General features: G+C 42.1%; 8 protein-coding genes across 8 annotated transcripts; 5 read left to right on the forward strand and 3 right to left on the reverse strand.

Moving 5' to 3' along the window:
• The first annotated feature begins 35 nt into the window (after positions 1–35).
• On the forward strand, positions 36–1,406 carry V1516DRAFT_677133 (P-loop containing nucleoside triphosphate hydrolase protein). The gene is made up of 2 exons (XM_066922535.1): positions 36–196; positions 255–1,406. Exons 1-2 carry the CDS (start codon positions 108–110, stop codon positions 1,291–1,293), a joined length of 1,128 nt encoding a protein of 375 aa, XP_066776828.1. The 5' UTR covers positions 36–107; the 3' UTR covers positions 1,294–1,406.
• Positions 1,231–3,415, reverse strand: V1516DRAFT_677135 (concanavalin A-like lectin/glucanase domain-containing protein). The gene is made up of 3 exons (XM_066922536.1): positions 3,136–3,415; positions 2,667–3,006; positions 1,231–2,610 (listed from the first exon to the last, which is right to left on the reverse strand). Exons 1-3 carry the CDS (start codon positions 3,266–3,268, stop codon positions 1,536–1,538), a joined length of 1,548 nt encoding a protein of 515 aa, XP_066776829.1. The 5' UTR covers positions 3,269–3,415; the 3' UTR covers positions 1,231–1,535.
• A 178-nt stretch (positions 3,416–3,593) lies between these two features.
• On the forward strand, positions 3,594–4,535 carry V1516DRAFT_677139 (mediator complex, subunit Med21). Its single transcript, XM_066922537.1, has 3 exons — positions 3,594–3,899; positions 3,954–3,983; positions 4,033–4,535. The coding sequence occupies exons 1-3, from the start codon at positions 3,764–3,766 to the stop codon at positions 4,293–4,295; spliced, it is 429 nt and encodes a 142-aa protein (XP_066776830.1). The 5' UTR covers positions 3,594–3,763; the 3' UTR covers positions 4,296–4,535.
• Positions 4,455–6,580, forward strand: V1516DRAFT_421232 (uncharacterized protein). The gene is made up of 2 exons (XM_066919012.1): positions 4,455–5,832; positions 5,882–6,580. Exons 1-2 carry the CDS (start codon positions 4,695–4,697, stop codon positions 6,112–6,114), a joined length of 1,371 nt encoding a protein of 456 aa, XP_066776831.1. The 5' UTR covers positions 4,455–4,694; the 3' UTR covers positions 6,115–6,580.
• A 2,912-nt stretch (positions 6,581–9,492) lies between these two features.
• Positions 9,493–11,382, forward strand: V1516DRAFT_677149 (uncharacterized protein). Its single transcript, XM_066922538.1, has one exon. It carries the CDS (start codon positions 9,679–9,681, stop codon positions 10,999–11,001), a length of 1,323 nt encoding a protein of 440 aa, XP_066776832.1. The 5' UTR covers positions 9,493–9,678; the 3' UTR covers positions 11,002–11,382.
• V1516DRAFT_677151 (uncharacterized protein) lies at positions 11,247–12,429 on the reverse strand. The gene is made up of 2 exons (XM_066922539.1): positions 11,482–12,429; positions 11,247–11,417 (listed from the first exon to the last, which is right to left on the reverse strand). The coding sequence occupies exons 1-2, from the start codon at positions 12,013–12,015 to the stop codon at positions 11,334–11,336; spliced, it is 618 nt and encodes a 205-aa protein (XP_066776833.1). The 5' UTR covers positions 12,016–12,429; the 3' UTR covers positions 11,247–11,333.
• Positions 12,430–12,611: 182 nt separating this feature from the next.
• Positions 12,612–14,599, forward strand: V1516DRAFT_664994 (Alpha/Beta hydrolase protein; the record flags this gene model as incomplete). The annotated part of the gene is made up of 13 exons (XM_066920639.1): positions 12,612–12,651; positions 12,720–12,869; positions 12,925–12,957; positions 13,006–13,064; positions 13,114–13,183; positions 13,231–13,284; positions 13,327–13,407; positions 13,453–13,486; positions 13,531–13,616; positions 13,678–13,866; positions 13,919–14,057; positions 14,109–14,232; positions 14,288–14,599. 13 exons carry the CDS (start codon positions 12,612–12,614, stop codon positions 14,597–14,599), a joined length of 1,371 nt encoding a protein of 456 aa, XP_066776834.1.
• Positions 14,585–15,593, reverse strand: V1516DRAFT_677161 (Prefoldin subunit-domain-containing protein). The gene is made up of 5 exons (XM_066922540.1): positions 15,298–15,593; positions 15,220–15,235; positions 15,076–15,171; positions 14,924–15,025; positions 14,585–14,879 (listed from the first exon to the last, which is right to left on the reverse strand). The coding sequence occupies exons 1-5, from the start codon at positions 15,438–15,440 to the stop codon at positions 14,670–14,672; spliced, it is 567 nt and encodes a 188-aa protein (XP_066776835.1). The 5' UTR covers positions 15,441–15,593; the 3' UTR covers positions 14,585–14,669.
• Positions 15,594–15,664: the final 71 nt, after the last annotated feature.

Raw genomic sequence — 15,664 nt, forward strand, 5'->3', positions numbered from 1 at the left:
TTAAGCGCGTCTTTGGACGCGTCAGGAATCAGCCGTAGAAAAGAAGAATATATTCGCTACTCATATTGACAAAAGAAATTGACGTTACTCAAGATTAATTACCAGCCATGAAAGCATTTTTCACGAAACAAGATTCAAATTTGAGTCTTAGACCGACAAATCAACCACCGCGGCAAGTTCCCTGGGTCGAGAAATAGTGAGTTGCTGATCTGGTCCACAGAGAACAGAAATAAATTTTCTAACGATAAACTAAGCCGGCCTGAATCTTTGAATGACATTTCATCGCAAGATCATGCAGTGAGTGTTCTAAAACGCACCCTGCTTTCGTCAAATCTTCCGCATATGTTATTTTACGGTCCGCCAGGGACAGGCAAGACTTCTACGATTCTTGCACTAGCACGAGAGTTGTACGGTCCCGATCTTATGAAATCGAGAGTACTGGAACTTAACGCTTCAGATGAACGAGGAATTGCAATTGTACGTGAAAAAGTGAAGAACTTTGCAAGAACAGCCGTATCGACACCGTCGGCAGCGACTAAAAAGCAGTATCCCTGCCCACCGTACAAACTGATTATTTTGGATGAGGCAGATAGTATGACACAGGACGCACAATCTGCCTTACGACGAACAATGGAGACATATTCTCGAATAACTAGATTTTGCTTGATTTGCAACTATGTTACTCGGATTATCGATCCGCTGGCTTCACGCTGCTCGAAATTCAGATTTAAGCCACTAGATTCCACGGACGCCGCGACCAGATTGCAAGATATCTGTGAAAAGGAATCTCTTTCTTGTCAAATAGAAGTTATTCCCTCAATTTTAAATGCCGCAGATGGAGATCTTCGAAAGGCAATCACGCTTCTTCAGTCGGCTGCAAAGCTACACGGATCTCTGAAAACCGATAGCCAGGACAATGAGGGTGATACGAAAATGGACTCAGATCAGACCGAAATCACTGTCTCAAGTATCGAAGAAATCTCAGGTAGAGTACCAGCTGATGTCATAACTAAGATTTTCGAGTCCGCGTCTACAGAGCCTACAGATTCCGGCCATGGTATACAACAGATAGAGGAAACAGTCGAAGATGTAATTCTAGATGGCTGGAGCGCCACACAGATTCTCCTTCAACTTCATGACACGTTCGTTTTGAGTGACGAATACTCGCCGGCACAGAAGAACAAAATGGTAGCTGCTTTCTCAGAAACCGATAAACGTCTGCTCGACGGTGCTGATGAACACATATCTATTCTAGACCTAGTTGTCACCATGGCCACAGTATTACGGCCATAATACAAGCTATATTACTAAAAATTAATTACGGAAAAGTACACTCCTTGTATCACCACATAATGCTTCACCGACAAACGTGACTCCCGACCCCAGAGGAGACAATATCATACCACATGTCATGGTGGAATTCATACTCAAAAGACACATATCAAGTCGAATCGAAACGCCATTCCAGTATTCTGTACAACCAAAAACAATGCCGACTTCGACGCATTCTTGCTCTCTTTTGCCATTAAAATGGCTTAGAAGACAAACAAAAATCCAGATAAGAAAAGAACAAGCTGCATAACTCCCATAGATGACAAAGGAAGTACAGCAATATTGGCAGCATTCGCAGAAGTCGTCTCCTGCGTATTTTGCGTGAATCCGCTTCCATCCGCGGAAGTAGCCGATGAATCTGCACTCGATGACGCTTCACTACTCGATGAGGTCGAAGTTTCTGAATCAGTGGTTGATTCAGTACTACTAGCAGTCGTACTTGTTGACGTGCTTGTGGAGCTAGACGATGAACTTGTGGAAGCATCTTCTTCTGAAACATTGGCTACACTGACCGAGGAACTAGATGAACCTGAAGCACTCTCCGTAGAACGTTTAGAATTGGAAGAGGAGGAGGAGGTAGAGGAAGAGGAGGCAGATGAAGATGACGCAGATGACGAAGTAGAAATTGCAGATGAGGACTCGTTAGATGAAGATGAAGGTGTACTGGAAGAAGAGGTAGCGGTTGACGAGACGGACGAGGCTCCTAATGACATATCTTGGCCATTTGCCAAATCAGAGCCAAGTACAGTATCTTCATCAGTAATAGCTACAGATTCTGCAGTACCGTTTCGATCCGTATAACGATACGACTTGCTAGAATCCGACAAGGTAGCAAACGATGGAGGATCATAGCAAGTGATATCCACAGATTGGAGAATAGCGTAGAAGTAACCATATTCGTTAATGTCTTCGCTGTCCCAGTTGATCTCACCGCCTGCCCAAGCAATAGTACCTGGAGCATTGGTATCTAAACCACCGGGCCAGAGCGAAATCTGGATTCTGGAAGGTGTCTGAGGAAAATCGTAAGCGTCCGAAGTAGAATTGTAAGTGTCTGTCTTATACAGCACACGACCTTGTTGTCCATCGACACTCCAAGTGATAGAATCCTCTGTCCAGTCGACCTCGTACGTGTGATAGTTGGAAAAGGTATCACTCAAGGAAATGTTGACGCTGTGCGTCCAGTTAAGAGTTCCTTGATAGTAATAATTGGTTTGGACAGTCTCGAGATCTGCGCCAACAAACTCGTAATCAATTTCGTCCTTAACATCCGAAAAAGCACTAGATATTATCAGTACATGGCAGTTGCAAACTTGCTAAAGAAATAATATGCTTACATAGCAGCAGTAACAACACCTCGGCCACGAGAGCTCTTCAAAGTAATTGAGTACTTGCCATACCACATATATCTTGTACTCGCGAGAACAGTACCAGTAGTTTGATTAGGCATCGTGAGTAAGAGATTGTCGTCAGAGGTGGTCAAGTAGCCTGTGTAGACCCATCCTGCAGCGTCAGCATCGCCTAGATAATCAGTTTCAATAACGATGTCATCCATGCTAGTGAAAGTATAAGTTTGATTCTGGCAAATAGGTTGAGGAGCGCATGATTCAATGTCATAGGAAAAACGAGGATCGCAGCCTCCAAGACAGTAGGTCCCCGTACCACACTCGCCGTATTCTGATAAAGCGATTATGTTAGAATAGAGAGCGTAAACCAAAAGTGAGAGCAAGAGGCGACCTGAATGCCTCGTTCACTCATAGATCATGAGAAGGCTTCGTCCCCATATATCAGGAATGTATTACTTACCACTGCAGCATGGAGTGTCTTCAGGACACAAATTATTTTCATCACAGCTGATCGTATCTGCACGGACTAAAAGAGCTTGTGACAGTAAACCAAGAGTAGATATACCGAGCACACGACGAAGGAGTGAGACCATGATGAGCAAGAGCGACGTGCAAAAGTTTGTTCGACCGAGCAAACGTAAGCGAAATTAGATGAAAAGATAAAAAAACTTTTGAGGCAAACCAAAATTTTTAGTCTAATCTGGAAAGAAAGAAACGAGAAGTTGGAGAGGAAAATCCTATGATATATACCAAAATCCTAGTCCGAGGAAATGAAAAGAGACGCGCGTTGATGGGATGGCCCCTAGCAACGGGACTGGCTAGCTGAAAATAGAACCCTGTAAACATTGAGACACTATAATTAGGCTCAAGAGGGAAGTCTTAGAGAATTGAGAATGTATAAATGAAATGAGTTTGATCGTTTAAGCCACATTAATGAAGTCATATTGCAGATACGTTTCACGCGTTGAACGTTGAGAAATATGCTATTCTTGATTATACGATACCCCGCCAGATCCAGATTGAACCGAAATCGTTCGTGATTGTCAGTTTGTTGCTAAATTCGTAGATTCCAAGTTTCAGACTCAAGGATGAATGACAGACTCACGCAGCTCCAAGATGCTGTTGATCAGCTGGCGGTCCAGTTTTACTCGGCTTTGCACTATCTGTCTTCTCATCATGATTTTGTTCCGCTAGGAGATGACCAGAAGGTATCCGATGCGCAATGTAAGTTTCATGAAATCATTTGAGGGAAGGAAGTTTTTGAATTAATCTGATTAGGGACTGCCGATGATCCGGCTGTGTTTGAAGGTGACAGCTATCGGATGATTAAAGAGCGCTGAGACTAACCAATTTACAGCTACTAAGAATGAACTCGCAAGAGATATCATGATCCGCACGCGCCAAATTGATCTACTGATTGACTCCCTCCCTGGTGCAGGTGTCAGTGAAACGGACCAGCTTGCAAGAGTAGAACGGCTGAAGGAAGAACTTATCGAAGCCGACCAGGAGCAGAAGAAATGGCTTGAAGAAAGAGACATGCTATTAGCTAAATGTGATAGTGTTGTTCTTCAGCTTTCTCGAGCCAAAAATGAAATTGATACTACCACCGAGCTGCCATGAACTTTGCTTCCTAAAATATTACAACAATTCTGATTTTTGAATCTGCAGCTACCTATCTCGGCATTATCTACACGACATCTCACTGGCTGATTGATTAATCAGCTACTACTGTACATTATTGTCCTTCGTTCAAACAGCCTAATATATGCGCTCATATGAAATTTTACTCCATAAAACTAGCAGCTTCGAGTCGGCATACACTTAGAGCCCAAGTCAGGTGACGTTTAACTTTAGCCCAGTCTTGTTTACGCGTTCATTACCTCGCGTAGAAAAATTATTGCTAAACAGAGAACTTGCATACTGTCCTGCATCGATTGAAGTGAATTAATATGTCTTGTCGAATGACTTGGTTTTACATATTTGGATTCAGTGTATAGAATAGCGAAGTTTAAATCAAAAATGGCTTCGTCCGGCCCCACAAGAGTGTTGCGAAGGAGCCATCATTTTGACCCTAATGATGAATTGCCATTCTATTTGACGATCAACCCTTTGCTAATGGCACTATCCGGAATAATCACGCTTATAACTATACCTCTGTTTGTGAAAACTAATTATTTTGCCTATCTCGATACTAGGTGTGACTGGCCAAATGAGCAGCATCATCCAAATGATATTCGGATGTTACTCCATGGAGACCCGCAAATTCGGGGAGGTTCATCATTCAGTTCACCTATCACGAAGTTGGATATATTTGGAAACGATTTTTTTCTTGGTCATTTGCATAAGAAGCTTTTCCATTTATTAAACCCTAGTCATGTTGTGGTTCTTGGGGATTTATTTTCAAGTCAATGGATTGACGATGAAGAGTTTGAACATCGACAACACAGATATAGGAAACGCATTTTCCGCCAATTATATGGTAACATTGATGGTCCAGGTCCTCACCGACCATTGATTTGGAATTTGTCTGGAAATCATGACATCGGATATGCTCATGAGGTTACAGATGAACGGGTCGAACGTTTCGAAAAGTATTTTGGGAAGCTAAATTTCGTCTACTACGGCTACAAATGGCGAGCTATAATTTTTGATTCAATGTCGATCGATGGTTCGCTGGACGACTTGGATTTTGGACAGGGCCTGAGGACAAAGGCTGTCCGTGCATTTTTGGAAGAGCAGATGGCGGTCGATTTTCAAGGGACCACGATTCTATTGACTCATGTTCCGTTTCACAAGGAGCAAGGCGCCTGCGTCGATCCTCCCTTTTTCAGCTATTATGATGAGGGGACCAACAGATTAATACGGGAGCAAAACATGATTTCCCGGGAAACTTCACAATGGATTTTGGAAGGTTTTTTTGGATATGGCCATGGATTGATCATCAACGGTCATGATCATGAGGGCTGTATGGTGATCCACCAAAAAATGGAGCAGCAATGGGAAGCTCAACCTCTAGCAAAAGGTGAAACATCTTACGATTATACATTTGAGCCCGAGGATGACAGTCGCGTGCTCGAAGTTACGGTTCGTAGCATGATGGGACAATACGGTGGCAATTCAGGTTTGCTCTATGGCTCTTATAGTGATAATCGAGAAGGTATGCTTCTTCTGATCGTATTTCATAGCACAGTTATTGATTTAAATAGATTTTTCGAAATTCAAGTTCACTCTCTGCGTCTTTGGATCCCAGACTAAGTGGTGGGTAGCAACCATCATGCTCACATTGTCTGCTATCACACTTATGCTGTCGTTTCTGATCTTACCAATAGCTACTGAAAGAGCTACTCGCAAAATTGTCAGACGATATCAAACAAAACAAAACGGAAAGCGACGGGTCGAGCGCTCGAATAATGCTCAACCACCTCGCAAAGTCGATTAGCTCGTTATACCTTCTACCGGTATCAAATATTTTGCACTTGTCATGATTTATGGCCCTGACGGTCTATGCTTATAAAGTCCGACTAAAAGCCTGTTATTCTTCAAGATTTTTTCAGTTGCATAGTAGAAACTGAAATTTTTGAAGCAGATCGTTGATTCAATAATATAATTCCAGTATCTTCGGAGTTTGGCACCAAATTGAACTCTTAAGCATGGCTAAGCAGATTGTACATACTCTTTTTTCACTTTTACAGATGTACAATAAGCACCTCAGATAGTGAGTTAATGGAGGGTAGACCTCACTATTATTTTATTGATTCTCCTTGACTTCCTGATTTACTCTGATGTTAGTAATTTTAGTGTACTATATGTTTATACAAATAACATTCTATACCTAAATTCTCGTGTGTTTCCGGTTGCGATATACGACTCAATGCCAATGCCTATATCAGCAGCTGCAGAGATTTATCTAAATCCGGCTTTTTATATCACTTTGTGTTTTACTAGTGATATATGTGCTCAGTGTAGTTATCCGAACTGTAGTCTCACGAGCTAGGAGTACTTTGGTCCTTCCCATTGCTTTGATTCAGAACTCTTCGACTACAATCTGGTGACCTTTCGAATATCATGTGCCAGAAGGGCCACCAGTAGTTTGTCGACTATTTCCAACAAATAGAAGGGTTTTTAATCCAGCAGATCGCTTGGACAGAGCTTTATCCGGACACACTTCGATGCTCTATCCGACAGACTTTGTCTTATCTACCACTTTGATCCTACTTGTGCTCCGAATTCAGTATTGAGATTTTCATTGAGTGATTTCTAATTTACGATTTGACCGAACAGGCTGTTACTGATTCGCCGCTTGGCGAGTGGTACTTCCAACTTTTACTTTACAGGACAACTACTACCATTTCTAATAATCTTCCTGCCAATATGCTACCTAGGAAGAGAGGTACCAGAGCAGTAGAATCTGGGAATTTTGGAGTTACAAATCTCCAATTTATGCCGATCATCAATGGCTTTTGCAATTATTTCAGTATTGATCATGTAGCCGATCAAGTTCGGCAACTACATAGCTCTTCCCGACGGAGTTAAATACCAAATCGCTTCACTAGTCTGTCCGTAAGGGCGAGATAAAACAATGTAGAAACTCTTAAAACCTCGCAGACACCATTCTGACTAGAAACTTTGTCATCAACCTGGCTGCAATGAGATCTCATGATTCTAGTGTACTCATTCGCGTTTAGACAGCGGCTAATATGAAGAGTTATTGAAGCCGCAACAAAATGCGAGCTCACGTGGAACGTCGTCTCAGCAACGTAACAAAGGATTTGTCATCACGCGGATTGAGGGTGCTTCTGACAATAAAATGCTCCACAATCTTGGACTTATTCGAGAAGAAAGGATAATTGAAAGCACCTCGCTATTTATACCACTGCATGATGAGAAGATTGTGATATTCAAGCAACATAAAGCGTGCTAGTACCGCAAGAAGGGATCACGCTGATTGAAGCTTGATGCTGGAGACGAACCAGCATCATACCTCCAATATCTACGTATTTTGGAGAAATGTAAATAGATCTGTTGCCCATATAGTATGTTTCCTCATATTAGTATTGGATGAGGATTGCAATACTAAGAAAAAAATGCCCACTTGCTTATACAAGCTATTAAATCAGGGTCGAGGAGCGAACAGACAAATTTCAGACTTCCAAAAATAAGCAGATCTTTCAAAGACGGAGCCTAACAGAGCTTCCTTGCCGTTTTGTTTTGGTCATCCCTCATCTCTAACAACGTTTTTAAAAGAAGACTAAGAGACTTGTTTATCAAAAAAAAAAACTGATTGCGGGTGCCAATCCTCATAGTTCTGATGTCCTTGTTTGGAAATCGAGAGCACTCAAATGTCGTGAGTTTGATCCAGGCCTAAAGGCTAACTATTAACAGCAAATATTTTCCCAAAATTTTTGGCTTATTACAAATTAGTCTTGGTCAACCTGAATAACTCTCCAATATGTTACTGGACAGCAGGGCTTTCAGAGATTGGTCCTCGAAAACTTGATACATGAACTTTAGCAGTCAAGGAATAAGTTATTGTCACTTTACTATGAAATGGTTATTTCAACCGCAACCCAAAACAAATTAGTAATATTATTTTTTGGTCTCAACTCGTTTCAGAACAGCCCCAATGCATTAATCGCTGTTATTCATGAAATTGTAAGATTTTATATTCTTTTAGATATCATCTATGTCCATCTCTGTTTCGTCTGCAGTTTTAATTTGATCAGATTTTAAAATGACAGCTATATGCAACCCTAGTAGAAGCCCAATACATTGATATTTATTGCATTTGTTTAGACTGCGCTATATGTCGTTACTCTCAAATTCGAATAGATAAAGTTTAATAGGACTGCTAGATATTTCTTCGAGTTGAATCACCTGACATATGCTACGGCTTCACAGTAAGCTGTACCGGCAGTCGCGTCTTGGGATGTACAAGACAATGTGTAGGCTGTGGTCAGAAGAGCAAGTAAGATAACTTCTTGAAGGAAGGAAAGCAATTGTTGATAAATATCTAACTGTGACTTGCATATGCGAGTGTTAGTAAGCGAGTCGGTCTATGGCCTACTGGGGTTTCATCATCTCATTTTGGCAGTCGAGGCAATGTTAGTATACCTTCAATGATAAGCTTGCTGTTCAAGTATCACAATAATTAGCCAAATTTTTTTGCCTACTTTGAACTCATCGACTACACAATAAGCTAGTCAGCATGTGTTTGTGTATATAGAAATTATATACGATTAGTCTCGTAGTGATTAAAATATCGGGTCACTCAAAGATCCTGCTAAAGGCAATCTGCCGGAAGAATATGGAGAAGAGAAATTAGATGTGAACGGAATAAGCGTAATATCACGATTAGGATGGCCGCTATTGCTATTTGGCAAACGAATCAACAATAGTACGCCATCCAATCTGTTATTTCTCTTAGAATTTTATTTCTCGGCAGTATACTACAAACCTCTAGACTACCTTCAATGTAATGCGAGGAAGCTGAAAGATAAACAATCACATGACAAGCTGGCCAGAGGTAATAGTTAAGCAGTTATATAGTGCGAACATTACTACATTTCAATATGAATGTAGATAATTAAAATTTATATGCTTTTAGCTCATTCCATAATACTAGAATACACTCATTCCAGTGTTGACTACTCAGTTTATCAAAGCCTGGATTGCTGTACAATTCGGTCATCCGCGCAGCATTACGTCAGAGCTCGGGATCACGTGTCGCAGAGCTAGACAGCAGTGGCGGTCGGTCGTCTGGTTATGGTCAGAGAACGAGCGGGTCGAGTCTTGCCAACTGGAGGAAGAACTTTTTCTCGGTAATTATTCTGTGCATAATTGTTGGTGTGAAGTTAGTTTTGTTTGGCTCTCAACTTTATATTGACTCGCAGTGCAGAAAATACAGATTTCGTTTGGAAGACGTCCCGGGCTAGCCTAGTCCTCTCTCACGGGTTGTGATTTGTTTCGCGAGACCAGATCAATCGATAATCGACAGATCATCATAATGGGTATTCCACTCTATACCCCCCGAGACGAAGTTCCCCTCACGAAAAGCACGTTAACTCCGTCGCGATGCAAAACTTATCCATTATCAAGAATTGAGCAGCATCCTCTGCACTCCCCGGGTTTGCCGTCAGCGTCGTCGTCGTCGTCGTCATCCTCAGGTGCTTTTGTTCGTGGCCGTCCCATCTATCCTACTGAATCTAGTGCATACTCTCAAGACCTCTTGCTAGCTACTTTGTTTTCGGAAGCGGCCGACTTGGCTTTGACGGCTGATGAGCAATCAGAATACATTTCTGCGACTGAATGTTTGCGGGACATGGAGCCAGAGCATACCTCCTTCGGCATTGGAAGCGAGCCTGCTACTGAGTTGGAGCCTCTCGGACGCACTTACGTAGCCCGTCAGTACAATCTTGACCATCTTTCGCGTTCGGGTGCTCGCAATTATGTAGCTCGTCGAGATAATCGACTCGAACGGCGGCAGTCGTCGGAGCTCACACATTCCCAGTCGCAGCGATCTCTAGACGCCGAGTTGGAGTTCACGCGCACACTAGCAGAGTATGTCCAGCGGCTCCAAAACTTGCGAAGGTCCGGATATACGAATGCAGACCCCCATCTTGATATGGAGGCCGCAGATCGAGCTCGTGAAATCGAGGATCTTGTTTCTATTCAGATGGAACGGACACAGTCCGAGAGCGAGTCACGGAATAATTACAGAAGCTATCCGCTTGCCTCAGGCACGACTCTTATGGAAACTGGTTATGAACCGCCTATTGATCATCGGAATTCTTCCGGCCTCACGGCCTTCGATTCGATAAGAAACCAGATCCGCTCTATTGGAGTAGTTCATGATTCGATGCTACAGTCGGTAGATCGATTGGAGATGTCAGCACACGATGATTATATTTCTGATTCTGAGTCCGTATATGATCTTAGCGGTCATTCTCATCGAGGAGCAACGATGCGTTCCGGACCATCTTCCGGGCGATGGCCAATTTCTCGTAGGAATAATTCGTCTCGGTATTATTCTCCCTTGGACCTTGACGGGTTCTACAGCAGTCGACTAAGGCTTCGACGTTCGGCAGATGTTGCAGCAACCAATTCTTCTAATTATCCATATTCGTTTGGACTTCATGAAAACAACAGCGATGACAGCATCAACTCATTTCTAGACTCGAGCGACCCAGAAGTGAGAGCTCTGGCACTACGATTTGGAGCTCTCGATGTTCGCCTCGAGCTGATTCGACTTGCTCGCCGAGAACTTCGACTGTTAGAAAGCGATACTGCACTTGCTCTTGAACAGTTGATTTATGGAGAGGCAAGATAGTTTACAAAAGTATTACTGCTTTGACCAGGCTAGAGGATTAGGAGGGACATAGATGATTGGATATTCCATGGTTTTTCATTGATTTTGGTTAGAATTTGCTGGGTTTTTTTGTTTCTTTTTCATAACGGCTTGTTCATATTGATCTGGAGGTGCGCTGTATTATCAGTACGATTGATCTGACACACTTCAAAGGATCGGATGGGGAGTAAATTCGGTGTATACTAGTCTGATATTTGGCTTCTGGTTAGCGGATGAATAATAATTAATTTATATTACAAAGATTTAAATATCTGTGACTATTTACATGCGAAAAAAGTGTAGCTGGTGTGCATTTATGCACTTCGAGGTAGTAGTAGAGCGATAACTTGTCTTGGTCTCTCGGTAGCAAGGAGTTCAAAGTTGTTCGCAGCACTTGTCTATATAGTTAGCATTATATCTGTCTATATACAAATTCATGTACTCGTTAAGGAAGAAACATACTGTGTCACTAACTTCAGTGCGATAGCCCATTCTCATGAGCGCTTGACGGGATTTCTCGGCCAGTATTCTTCCCTTCTTCCCGCCTAAACCAATCAAGACCATCTCCGGTCGAGGTTGAAGCAAATCGAGCATACCTAAGCCCTGTTCAGAGATATCGACAAGGCCAATATCAAGGCCACTACAGTATTTTGCGAAGTCCCATGCAAAAGCAACGCCGTCGATCACAGCGAGCCCAAGCGTGCCGTCCTCGCAACTGAAAATGGAAGAGTCGGAGAGTTTGAATCCGTCGTCGAGAACGATATCAATAGCCATTGGAGGACGAGGAAGATCTTGTAGAACATCGAAGTCCTGAATTGCTCCGCTATCCGATGGCGTGATCGCAATAGCATGGTTTTCTAGATATTCTTTCGTCAGGAAAGTAGACGAATTGAAATACCTGGGAACCACCATGCGAGATACCACTCTCGGAGCTCGTAGATTGCTTCCAGGACCGCAAATGCGTTTAAAATTCGAGGCTATCCGTAATATCGTCATTTTCGTTAGACCTTATTCTCCTAGCTAGCTGTACGAATTTTCAACAGTTTTCGATCTGCAGAGAGGCTCTTTGCAAATCGGCCTTGATAATCTCCCATCGAACTGAGCTAGACAAGTTCCCTTGCAAATATTCCGATTTCACGGAGACGAAATTAATGTTGCAAATCAGCTCAACTGAGGAGAATACCTTTAAATTATTTTTAAAATTTTATTATAATGTGTTGTTCCTCCGGGGTTCTTAAAGTTGATACGCTTCGCAAATAGGGACCGCAAATGACTGGGCGGCAACGTAAATTCCATCTATCGCGTAAATTTTAAGGAACGATCAAAATACAAACCGGAACTCATAAATATAACACAATATCATAAACCAGACGTGCTTAGCGTGAGACATGACTCTAGTTACGGTATGCGTTGTTGGCATGTTATCAGATCTGCGGAAAAGTGACTCTAGTTAGCCAGCAGCTATATATGTCTTCTAGATAGCCAATCCACAATTTACACCCGGTCTTTCGCAGCTACGTCGGATAATTCACGAGTAACGAAATTTTGACGACACCGTAATTAGATATTAGGTATCATTTTGATTTCAGCTCATGGCGCCATTTGCAATTGCAGATACCTATGCTGTTCAAGGTACGTTTTTGACCGTTTAGAGCGGCCACAAAATGCAAACCCGAGATGGCCAAGTTAACAATGTTCAGGACTCTTTGTCTACGAATATACGTTCTCTGTGAATCTAGACCATAACGACTCTGGCCTTTCGGCTTCAAAGATTAAAGTATTTGCACGTCGAGTTGTTCCGCCGGACGAGGGAGATGCGAAAAACCCCGATAAATGCAAGCGTCCTTACAGTATGCACCCTGGAACTGAATTTGTTTCTATTGTTAACTAGTTATAACTATCTAGTTGTTTATTTACAAGGAGGTCCCGGGTTCGAGTGTGAGTTTGTTGATTTAGTTTACGGTTGCAATGCTAATTGAATTCTAGGTGAACCCCCTCTATCGAAATCTGGGCGGACGAAGGAACTTCTGGATAGAGGATATCAGGTATTTTTACAAATAATCATTTCGAGCGCTTGAATGCTTACCGGGTTAGATTCTATATGTAGACCAACGTGGAACAGGTTATAGCACGCCGATTTCATGGTCTACGTTAGAGGACATGGGTTTGTTAAGCCAGGAGAGCCAAGCGTGTGTATCTAACAGTTCGCAGGATCAGACGAAGAAAGAGCCAAATACATGACTTATTTTCGTGCCGATAATATAGGTAAATAAACAAGAGCTGTGGCATTCGGTTTCTAATTTGTAGTTCGCGACTGCGAGGAGATTCGACATATTTTGCTTTCCAATGCTACCGAAAAGCAATGGTCGTTGTTAGGCCAGTCTTTTGGTGAGCTAAAAGCTATATCGAGGAGGATAGTATTAACCTCTATAGGCGGATTTTGCAGTTTTACTTATCTATCTCTGTTGTAAGTAATTTGACTGGATATTAGATAAACTCTTAACATGTTAGTCCATCGAGCTTGAAAGACGTTCTAATTACGGGTGGAGTTCCTCCTCTAGTCGACAGTGCTGATCCAGTGTATGAAGCTTTATATAGTAAGTGCATTCCATATATATACCACTTTTTACAAAGACTCTAAAACTAACGAATGACTAGAACGAGTTCTCAAACGGAACAAGGCTTACTTCACTAAATTTCCGAACGACGTCGTCAGATTACACGAGATCTACGCTTATTTATCATTGAACAAAACAACGCTTCCAAACGGAGGAACTCTTTCCGTCGAAAGATTTCAACAGCTTGGTCTGGACTTTGGGCGACATCAAGGCCTGGATATTGTTCATCGTGAGTATTGGTCTCAGCCTATAATGGTAACAGGATGACTTAATTTCTTTAGAACTAGTTTTAAAAACAGCGTATGACCTCAAAACTTTTGGGAAAATTACGTACAATACTCTCAGTCGTATAGAGCATGAGCAAGGATTCGATACGAACGTGTTGTATGCTTGCATGCATGAAGCAATTTACTGCCAAGGGTACGATATCTGAGAGCAATCTGTATGAAATTTCACTAAAACCAGGAGTAGCAAGTCAAGCAGTTGGTCGGCCGATCGCATGCGTCCACAATATGCCGAGTATTTCGATTACGACCAAATTGCGAGGGCGAATGAAGGAGACAAGACTATTCCAATCTACTTTACCGGTGAAATGGTAAATATGGACGTATTCAATATTAACATAAGTACAATGCTAACTGGCCTTATAGATCTATCAATCGATGTTCGATGACTATATTGAGCTGCAACCTCTGAAAAGAGTAGCTGATATTCTTGCTCAAAAGAAAGATTGGGGAAAGTTATATGATGAGGAGGTCTTGGGATCAGGCACGGCCCGCGTTGCAGCTGTATCGTATTTCAATGATATGTATGTTGACCTGGACCTGTCTGTCGAAGCGGCGTCAAAAGTCAATAATTGTAGACAATGGGTGACATCAGAATTTTTGCATAATGGCTTGACTGTGAATCCGTCTAGAGTTTTAGGTCGGCTGTTTAAACTTCTCGAATGTGACGTTGAATAGAAGCTACATAGATATTCAAGATCGTCTATTTGCAATTTTTTTTTTAATTATATGATACAAATAATGAACATTAGGCAGATGTTGCGGCGTCCTTTTCCTCTCTCCGTTTCTGGATATCCCAGTTATATACCCGAGCCGTGTTGACTTCGACAGTAGTGATGTTTTCCCGCAAGAATTCCAAGTCCTGATCGCATAAATCTAAAGAATTTTCGGCGCTTTGTAATTTAGTTTCTAACAGTTCAGTAGCTTCTTCGATTGGATATTCCAGCATGACATTTGCCTAGTAATGTTAGACTCCGACATATAGTTTGAAGTTCGACTTACTCCGAGCCATAAGTAGACAGAGTTTGTGGCGGTAATAGTCGCTTTCGCATATAATGTATCGTTCAGTTCGAATGTAGTATCAATGGCTGGATCGTCAGATTCCTAAAACGTTAATAACAGCCTTGCTGCGCAAATTCAAAAGATGAACATGCCCGCTTCTTGTCAAGAAACCGAACGGTGTCGAGAGTTTTTTGGATATCTGGGATCTTCTCTCGAAGGCCAGCTGCTCGACGTAATGTACTCATTTCCTAAAAAATAAGTTTTATTTCATTCCGCGAAGGATATGGCTGTCGTACCATGTATTTGTATTTGCTGCAAAGTTAGACTACCATTAGTCCTCAGACATTTGATACTATGCAGTAACACTACTATACCTCAACATTTCCTGGAATGACTGCAAAATCGATTCAACCTGATCTCTACTCCGCACATAATCCTCAACGACATCTACGAACGGAGCTTGTGGGATTCCTCTTGGATTGACATAACCTCTGCACAGTGTTAGTATAAGGATCATTACCGCACGCAGTGTGAGCCATACAGATCTCCTGGCTTCAGCAACGATGACGCATTTTCTGACATGGCGACTGTAGTTCAATATCCAGATGCAGATGATTTCTTATATTAGAGCGTAAATTAGAAAATCTTTGAAATGAGCAAAATCATTACGATTGTTAACCGAGAGCAAAAATAGTTCTGCGGCGGGAGCATAACCCAATTCTGGTCGCACTATTTCTTCTG

This window comes from Lipomyces oligophaga (genome assembly GCF_038497815.1).
Source record: "Lipomyces oligophaga strain CBS 7107 unplaced genomic scaffold V1516scaffold_5, whole genome shotgun sequence".
NCBI lineage: Eukaryota > Fungi > Ascomycota > Lipomycetes > Lipomycetales > Lipomycetaceae > Lipomyces > [Lipomyces] oligophaga.

What these genes read in the sequence shown, in the direction of transcription:
- V1516DRAFT_677133 (XM_066922535.1), top strand. Translation starts at nt 108, where the DNA reads ATGAAAGCATTTTTCACGAAACAAGATTCAAATTTGAGTCTTAGACCG. An exon ending in GTTCCCTGGGTCGAGAAATA is followed by an intron (nt 197 to 254) that starts GTGAGTTGCTGA and finishes CGATAAACTAAG; the next exon opens with CCGGCCTGAATCTTTGAATG.
- V1516DRAFT_677135 (XM_066922536.1), bottom strand. Translation starts at nt 3,268, where the DNA reads ATGGTCTCACTCCTTCGTCGTGTGCTCGGTATATCTACTCTTGGTTTA. An exon ending in AGACACTCCATGCTGCAGTG is followed by an intron (nt 3,007 to 3,135) that starts GTAAGTAATACA and finishes TCGCTTTATCAG; the next exon opens with AATACGGCGAGTGTGGTACG. An exon ending in GGTGTTGTTACTGCTGCTAT is followed by an intron (nt 2,611 to 2,666) that starts GTAAGCATATTA and finishes GATAATATCTAG; the next exon opens with TGCTTTTTCGGATGTTAAGG.
- V1516DRAFT_677139 (XM_066922537.1), top strand. Translation starts at nt 3,764, where the DNA reads ATGAATGACAGACTCACGCAGCTCCAAGATGCTGTTGATCAGCTGGCG. An exon ending in GAAGGTATCCGATGCGCAAT is followed by an intron (nt 3,900 to 3,953) that starts GTAAGTTTCATG and finishes TAATCTGATTAG; the next exon opens with GGACTGCCGATGATCCGGCT. An exon ending in TGATCCGGCTGTGTTTGAAG is followed by an intron (nt 3,984 to 4,032) that starts GTGACAGCTATC and finishes ACCAATTTACAG; the next exon opens with CTACTAAGAATGAACTCGCA.
- V1516DRAFT_421232 (XM_066919012.1), top strand. Translation starts at nt 4,695, where the DNA reads ATGGCTTCGTCCGGCCCCACAAGAGTGTTGCGAAGGAGCCATCATTTT. An exon ending in TTATAGTGATAATCGAGAAG is followed by an intron (nt 5,833 to 5,881) that starts GTATGCTTCTTC and finishes TGATTTAAATAG; the next exon opens with ATTTTTCGAAATTCAAGTTC.
- V1516DRAFT_677149 (XM_066922538.1), top strand. Translation starts at nt 9,679, where the DNA reads ATGGGTATTCCACTCTATACCCCCCGAGACGAAGTTCCCCTCACGAAA.
- V1516DRAFT_677151 (XM_066922539.1), bottom strand. Translation starts at nt 12,015, where the DNA reads ATGACGATATTACGGATAGCCTCGAATTTTAAACGCATTTGCGGTCCT. An exon ending in GCACTGAAGTTAGTGACACA is followed by an intron (nt 11,418 to 11,481) that starts GTATGTTTCTTC and finishes CTAACTATATAG; the next exon opens with ACAAGTGCTGCGAACAACTT.
- V1516DRAFT_677161 (XM_066922540.1), bottom strand. Translation starts at nt 15,440, where the DNA reads ATGATCCTTATACTAACACTGTGCAGAGGTTATGTCAATCCAAGAGGA. An exon ending in GGTTTCTTGACAAGAAGCGG is followed by an intron (nt 15,026 to 15,075) that starts GCATGTTCATCT and finishes TTAACGTTTTAG; the next exon opens with GAATCTGACGATCCAGCCAT. An exon ending in CTGTCTACTTATGGCTCGGA is followed by an intron (nt 14,880 to 14,923) that starts GTAAGTCGAACT and finishes TAACATTACTAG; the next exon opens with GCAAATGTCATGCTGGAATA.